Source organism: Manacus vitellinus, unplaced genomic scaffold (assembly GCF_001715985.3).
Source record: "Manacus vitellinus isolate BGI_N305 unplaced genomic scaffold, ASM171598v3 scaffold_41_pilon, whole genome shotgun sequence".
Lineage (NCBI taxonomy): Eukaryota > Metazoa > Chordata > Aves > Passeriformes > Pipridae > Manacus > Manacus vitellinus.
In genome coordinates this window covers 1173820-1182029 of record NW_021940545.1, presented here as the reverse complement: position 1 = coordinate 1182029, position 8210 = coordinate 1173820, and the positions used below count along the sequence as shown (strand labels likewise).

Genomic DNA, 8210 nt, shown 5'->3' with positions numbered 1-8210 from the left:
AGGCAGGGACACCTTCCACTAGCCCAAGTTGCTCCAAGCCCCGTCCAACCTGGCCTTGGACACTTCCAGGGATGGGGCAGCCACAGCTTCTCTGGGCACCCTGTGCCAGGGCCTCCCCACCCTCCCAGGGCAGGATGTCTCCCTAACACCTCATCGAAATCTCCCCTCTCCAGGTCAGCTGGGGTTTTTAGCTGGTTCATGAAATACCTCCCAGATTTCCAATCTTCTTCCAGAACATCTCCAAACAAACAGCAATGGGAAGGGCAGGAGTGCAGACTGAGGACTCATCCCTTTCCTTGCCAGGCTCCTTCCTAGCAATCCAGAATCAAGCCTTCTTCCCCCATTCCCTTCCTTTTTAAATATGTTTTTAACAATTCCCAGTACTCAGGAGTGATGAGGTCTCTTTCAAGGTCTGCTGAGCTACAGCTTCAAACAAACATCACTTGCAAAACCAGACCCCAAAAATACAGATGACTCCTAAATAAACCCTCGGCTCAACACGACTTTGCACAAGTCCTCATGTGATGCAGACAAATCTCTCCCAGGAGGCACTTCCATGCCTGGAAGCACTGGAATGACACTGCTAATTGAGACTTACTAACGAAGTAGTCGGAGGTGTAGCGGGATTCGGGATACGTCGTGTTCGCTCCATTTGCTGGGTATGGTTTTACCTCTTCTGCAAAGAGGAAAGGAAGGAAATGTCACACACTTGTGCTTTGCAAGACTTGTTGTAACACAGAGAGGTCTGAACTTCCTAAAATGCTCCTCTCTGGGTTAAACTGGGACGTTCAAAGGAACAGAAATTAATTAAGAGCTGAAATCCCACAGAAACTTGATGCACTTTGGGAATTCTTGCTGAAAGTATGGCCAGATTTAAAGCAAACCAACCCGACCCAAAGAGCAACAACTTTCTCAATCAGAGGCTCCAGGTGGTTCTGAAACACCAGTTGCATCATTTCCTTGCTTGCCTTGGTCTTTGTTGTCTTCCATCCTCCCGAGGGTTGCTGATCACGCTTCCATGTGTGAGCTCCTGAAAAACCTCACCTTACAAGGGCAGTTGTTTCCCTGAAACCCCCTATTTTTAGACCAGCAGTAGGTGTGTGCAAGGGAGTGGGTAACACATACCAAACCCAGCTCCTCTAAGCCCTAATTAATGCTAATTCCCAGCCTATGCAGCACCTGATGCAGGGAGAACATTCCACATCCAAAAACGCTTTGTCCCACTGTCCATGACCCAACTCCTGGCCCAGACTCTACTGTGTATGTGTGGGCAGGATGCCAAATTTTAGCCTCTCTATAGGCATAATTCACTGGGAAAGAGCACAGAGCACATCAAAGCACAGATTCCCTGCTCCCTGTTGCTTTTTCCAAGCCCTTCGGTGCTCCCGGGCTTGGCGCTGGATTTGCTTTCCCACACAAAAGCTGCTCCTCCCCCGAGCAGTTTTTCCATGAACACCTTTCTCATTCCAACATGGCATTGTGGGCACAGATCCTGGCACGGGAGATTTTCTTTCCTTTGCAGAGGGCAACCAAAACAACCCCCCCCGGGCAGCTCTGGGCTGGGTTTGTCTCTGCCGATGCTCAAGAGGAGCCGAGCGAAGACAACGCACGTTCGCTCGCGAGGAGCCTAATTTTGGTCCCCTCTCCTGGGGATTGCAGGGTGGAAAATATTCCCTAACAAAAGGAGGGTTTGTGCAAACACAGAGAACTAATGAGAAAAGCTCTTTTGCTCTCCCCGTGGTGGCTGCCAAGGCACAGGGTGGGTGACCACAGAGCAGGAGAGCAACCTTGGGCTGTGCTCACACTCACTGCTGGGAACCGAGGGGGTTATTTTAGGAAGAAATTTGGGAAAATACGCCTGAAAATACCCAAATCCAAGCAGGGAAAAGTGGCCCATCTGCTACCTTTTTATAACCCTGAGCAGTCTGTGGTAGGTGAGTCACTCAGAGCTCCCAGGGGAGGTCAGCCCAGGGGACAGCGAGGTCACAGCCTGTCCCAGCACAACCCCAGGGACAGGGGCAGGTAAAGCCAAACATTTTGGGGTTAACCACCACCCCCAGCACCAACACCCCCAAGGGATGCTGGTGGGTGGATGGGGAGGATGGAGAGACAAGTTTGACCCTGATCTCTCCACACATCCCATCCCCAGGAGCAAAGTGCAGCCCCCCAGCTCCTCCTGGCTGGGGAAAGACCTGTCAGGGACAACTTTGCACCTTCTGTTTGTGCAGCACCAGCACAGCCCAGGCCTTGGCAGGGGTTGGAGATGAGCTGCCACTGACACGAGCCCTGTGGCCCCCAGGGAACAGAAACCAAGCCTCAGAGTTATTTCTTAGAAGTCCTTGGTTACACCCCAAACACTTCACAGATATTGCCCTGCTGGGAAACGTGCTCAGAACCCACCAGAGGAGAGAGGGCTCAGCTTGTGCAAGAGGGACAAAGTCCCCAGGAAAGCCAAACACAGAAAGGAGATTTCTTGGTTCCCAGGGCTACGCTAAAAGTGTGGAGACACTCAGAAATTCAGCTTTATCCTTTTCCTGCCTTTTGGAAGAACAGTTACAACAGGAGCAAAGGTTTCCAGCTGCTTTGTGAAAGCTCCTGGCTATCCCAGACCTTTGGTATCCTCAAGACTGCAGTGTCTCAACACCCTGGTGTTTGTCAGTGCTATATGAAAACATGATTCCCACTTTCCTGTGGAATTACAGCTCCAAGTTCATCTCCACGTGTGGGGAATCTACAGGAAGGAGCTGCACACCCAGCTCTGATGCCTCAGCCAGTACCTGCAGCACATCCCACCCCTCTCCAGTGAGTTATAGCCCCAAAAATCACAGAATTACAGAACCACCAAATGGTTTGGCTTGAAATGAGCTTAAAGATCATCTTGTTCCACCCTTCTGTCACCTCCAGGGACACCAGGAAGGTTGTGGGAAGGTACAAGGAATGGCTCATAGCAAGGAGAAATGGGCCTGACCACAAGGTTTTGCTCTGTTTGGTTAAAGTACCTGCTGTTGATGTAAGCACTCAACAAAAAACAAGCCAAAGAAGAACAGCCCAGATAAAGAGTGAGAGAGCAGAAAAACAGCCTGTCCTCCCCAGAGCCTGTGTTTACCTTCTGAAAACCACAGGTAGCAGTAAAATTAGTAATTGGCAATTAGCAGCCATTTGTCAATGGTTTCCTAGAAGGAATAACTGGGCTCCCCCTCCCCTTCCTGCCACCAGGGTCAGTAGGACAGCACAGGGGATGTTCCAGGAAAGCAAAGAGCTCTGCACAAAAAGGAGCTGGAAAAGGAGCCCGGGGGCTGCTGCTCCTGCTCATGGCCCAGGCCAAGGTGTTCAGCTCTTCTCCTGCTCTTTGGAAACAATCCCAGCATTTCCTGGGCATCCAGACACTGAAAATCAACAGCCAAAATCAACCTGTGTGTCCCCAGCCAGTGACAACTGGATGCTGTCACACAGGGACTGGCAGAGATGGCTTCTCCTCCCAAAAATGCCATTTTTGGGATGTGAAACACCCTTTTTGGGACATGAAACACCTTTTTTGGGACACAAAAGAAAGCAAAGCAGCTTCCAATCACCGCTAGGAAACGAGGGTGGGATCTTGGCAGTGCTTTTGTGCCCAGTTCTCCTGGAGGAAGCACTAAAATTCACAACAGGAGTTGAACAAGCTGAGGAAAAACGCTCTGGAAAATCCCACCATGGATTCCAGGCAGGCAGAGTGTCCCTGCCCACGGTGGGTTCCTGCCAAGCATCCGGCACAAACGCTCTGCCCCTTTCAAGTAGTGCCAGGATTTGCTTTGCCCACTATCAGTGGGGATGCCCATTTGGAATCCTACTGGAAAGCTGGGCTTTGTAGGATGTTTTTCCTGGCATTAAAGGCCAAGGTGAACACTCAGTGCTCTTTGGAAAGCCCCAAAACCAGGCTGGCCAGGACAGTGGGAATCACTCCCTGCCGAGACTCACAGGCCTCACCTTTCTGCAGGATCTCCAGATGTTCCCAAAGGATGTCTCCCACAAAGTCAGGCGCCAGCTCCAGGAAGCACTCCTTGCCCAGGGCACAGAGGGCAGCTCCATTCATGCAGAACTTCTGGAAATCCACCTCCTTGAGGCTGAACTCGTTGACCGCCCACATCACCCAGTCCCGCACGTGCGTCTCCGTCCACTGCTGGGGATCTGAGGAGGGATCCAAGAGTGAGCAACCACGAGCAGCTTTCCCAGGAAAACAGGGCACAGACAGTGCTCCAGCTGCACAGCCTCAGTCCATGGAGACTGGCAGCCCACTGGCACCAGGGTGGGGAGGGAACACCACACCCAGTTTGGCTCAGCCCCATTGAACACATATTGCAGACAATCAGCTTTGGATTTGTTTGGGACTTCCAATAATCCCATCAGTTCTCTGACTCCCTTCTCCCACCCTTTTTCTCTGATTTTTTGGGTTCTCCCTGTCACCAGTTTGACTTGTACTCCCTACTGCTTCTCCCTATAGTGGAGATGACTTATCCACATTTTTCCAGCTGAAGCTGCCGAGAAACAAGGCAATCCCACCTGAGGAGAACCAACAAAGGGATGGCAGACTTGGAGAATTCATGGAGAATTCCAGGCAGTCTGGCTGGAGGACACAATCCCTGTGGATACCAGGGCTGCTCACTGGGAAGAGCCTGTCTCACCTTTGGGAATTCCCAGCCGCTGCTGCTCCTTGGCGAAGCCGCTGAACGTGGCTTTCAGTGCCTGGGACATCATTTCCTTGCTGCTGGGAGTTAATAAAGGCACATCGGCACATTCCATGTCTGCAAAAGAGCAGGGGAGAGAGATGGCCATGAGGACACAGGAGTGGGAAAGGGGCCAGGAGTCATGCTGGCCAGGTGACATGGTGCACATGGAATGTGCTGCTGGAATTGGACAGTGAGACCAAAGACCTTTCCAGACATCAACCTGCTGGGCTTCATCAGCCCAGGAGTGTCTGGAGCCTGGGACAAAGCTGAGCAGCTCCAGACACCAAGGAAGGCAAAGAATCCCACACCAGGGTGAGCAAGAAAAGAGGGAAAAAAGTATCCCTGAATTCCCGCTCCATTGTCCCAGTCCAGAGACAAACAAGGGGAAAATTAAAGAGTCTTAGAAAATCCTTTATTCCAGAAAATTCTTCCCTGGGAGGGTGGTGAGGCCCTGGCACAGGTTGCCCAGAGAAGCTGTGCCTGCTCCATCCCCAGAAGTGTCCAAGGCCAGGTTGGAGCAACCTGGGCTGGTGGAAGGTGTCCCTGCCCATGGCAGGGGGAGGCACTGGATGGGCTTTAAGGTCCCTTCCAACCCAAACCAGTCCAGGATTCCATGACTCCATGAAAAAGGGAGCTGCCAGCGGGCTGAGAAAGGATGGGGAACCAGCAGAAAACTCATTTGAGGAGGAAGGGAAAACAAAGAGCTGGAAAATCCCTCATTAACCCAGAGCTACATCATGCCTAGCCTGTGGCACCCAATGACAGACCCAGGGGAGTCAGGAAGGACGTGCAGCCACCCTATGGGAGACAGGGGCCAGGCCAAGCCAGGCCTGCAGTGAGCCCTGAGGAGAAGCAAACCTCATTCTGCTTTTTTTTTTTTTAATGCCTTTTTCTGATTTGTTTGGAAGGAGGTGGATATTTGTAGCCAAAGAGTTTCACAGACAAAAGCAACTGTTTGAGAAAAAAATTAGAATAAAGGTTTGGCTCTCTTTCCTACTTTATAAGTATTCCTGAAAAACATCTTTGATGGAGAAGGAAAGCCTCCCACAGCCACCATCCCAAAAACTGAACTTTACCGGCCTCATATGGAAATCTTCCCCCTGAGCTTGGTTTAGCACCGTAGCCTAGTGGAAGTTTTTCCATGAAAACTCAGTGGAAAAACGACAACACGGGCAAACTCTTGGGTGTTTTCATGAACATCTGGACATGGACATGAAAAATCAAAGAATTCTCTGTTTTGTGGGAATGCCACCATGGATTTCCATGGCTCTAAGTTCGTTTCAGCTCTGATTTAATGAGCAAAATGCTGGTCAGTGCTTGTTTTAGACAATGTTGAGTGAATCCCTGACAAAATATGGATTCAAGGCTGGACACAGTGCTGCAGTCCCCAGTGCAGCAGAGCTGCTTCCCAGTCTGACCCAGTCTGGGGGTCCTGCTCCACCCACATCCTCCACAGCCAAACTCCTGGGCATCACTTCAAGGCCAAACAACACAATGTGGGGGGTTTTTTTCCAAGTGGGAATCTCAGGGTTGGGCCAATAGGATTATTGGGCACTGGTGGAATCACCATCCCTGGAACTGTTCAAAAGACATGTGGATGTGGCACTTGGGGACGTGGTTGGGTGGTGGGAGGGCAGTGCTGGGGGAATGGTTGGACTGGATGATCTGGGAGGGCTTTTCCAACACAAAAGACTCTGTGATTCCATGGATAAGCTCTGTAGCACAGGGTGAGGGTGACCGTGACCAAAGCAGCCCCAAATCATCCTCTGGATGCAATGAATGCAGTTCCACTGCCAAGCCAAACAGAGCAACTCCTCTGCCTCCATTTCTGCCCCTTCCACCTCTCAGCCCCCACTAAAATCCAGGCTAAAATCAGCCCTTCTCTTTAACCCCCTCCCACCTCAGTCACCAAGGCACTCAAGGAATGATTTGCAGACTCTTTGCTCAGGCAGGACCAGTAAAATTCCTGACCCCAAGTCTCTGGGGACCCAGTTCCTCCCCACATAAATCCAGGATTGCTGCCACAGTGGCAGCATCAGGACCTTCGAAAGAAAATCCCACATTCAAGGGCTATTTGGCAAATTACACTTCATTATTTACTGGATTTGGCTGGAGAGGGCACGGAAAAATGAGCAGCCACCCTTGTTATCTCTGTTCCCCATCTGCTGCCTCCAGATAACACTGGGAGAAAGTGGTTCAGTGCCCCTTTCCCTTCATCCTCATGTTACATTTTAATGCTTTGCTTTCTGTGGTTTCAGGGACCACCCAGGAATCCCTCCCCTCCTTGCCTGGTTAAACAGCAGCTCCTGCTCCCGCCTGCCATGGGAAGATGAGTCAGAGTCGGGCTGAGAAAACAGTTCTAACCCCAATTTTTACACTGAATCACTCGTGAAAACCTGTGTGGAGGTGACTTCCTTAGGCGAGACACCACGAGCAGGGCGAGGGAGGTGAAAAAACGTGGGTTTATCTCTGCAACAGCAAATATCTCTCCCTGATCCCTCCCTGTTTTCTCCTGCAGGGTCCGTGGGGTTGGGTTTGTTCAGACCCAGAATCAATTTTTCAGTAGCGGGGGGATAAGGTTTCGGTTTAGGAAGGTGAACGCTGAGCTCTGCACAAACAACATGTCAAAACAGGGGAGACTTAAAAGTGATTCCCAGGGAGAGGTCATGGAGAAGCAAACAGTCTGTTTTCAAATAAAAAAAAACCCCCATGCCAGAGGAGAGTTTCTATTTAAACACCAAAAGCAGCCCAAATGTGCATTTCAAGGCTTCTCCTTGAAGACATGTTGTACTCGGCAGATTTAGGGTTGAAACATCATCTATTTTTTCCTGTTAAATCGTAGCTGCTTGTTCACATTTCTGCAGAGGACAGAGCAGCCCCAAAGCCCTGAGCCTGCAAAGGCTCCCTGAAGCCTTGGTTTGGTCAGCGGGGTCCCACAGCTCTGTAAAACTCACATGGGTAAAACCAAACGTGGGTGAAAAGCTCTGCAGACGTGTTTGTGGGCAAGGCTTGGCTTTGTGACCTGAGAAACACATGGGGGATGGAGAGTTTTTAATCTAAATTCTGTCTCTGCTGGTTTGGAGATACTGAAGTGTATGAGGAGCATGATGGGCTTCACCCAGCTCTGCATGGTGTAACTTGGGGTGTTCTGTGCAGGGCCAGGAGCTGGACTGGATGATCCCTGTGGGTCCCTTCCAAACAATTATAATTCCATGGGCTTTGCTGGGTGCTGGGTGCATGGGGAGTTCCTTCCCATGGAGGAGAATCCAGCCTTGGTGATGTCCTCCAGCCATTCACCTCCAGTTTGGGATTCCTAAAGCTCAGAGCCCAGCACAGCTTCGGGAACAAAAGCAACAAGCCAGGCTTAGCACGCCTGGTTTCAGCTTTCCCTGCCATCTGAAACCTGTTTCCAAGAGTTTGATCAAATCTTGCCCAAATCAAACACGTCCCTTTGCGCCCCTCCTGCTGCCCACAGAGCACACACACCAGGGACAGAGCCAGCCC

At 50.9% G+C, this 8210-nt stretch overlaps 1 protein-coding gene across 1 annotated transcript in view; it reads right to left on the bottom strand.

Moving 5' to 3' along the window:
* Positions 1–8210, bottom strand: part of LOC103762715 (transforming protein p54/c-ets-1) — a 42602-nt gene that overhangs the window by 10458 nt on the left and 23934 nt on the right. Inside the window, exons 2-4 of the mRNA XM_029962043.1 lie at positions 4662–4781; positions 3967–4167; positions 599–676 (exon numbers count right to left, since the gene is read on the bottom strand). Coding sequence (XP_029817903.1) covers positions 599–676; positions 3967–4167; positions 4662–4781 — 399 coding nt within the window. The remainder of the gene's footprint in view (positions 1–598; positions 677–3966; positions 4168–4661; positions 4782–8210) is intronic.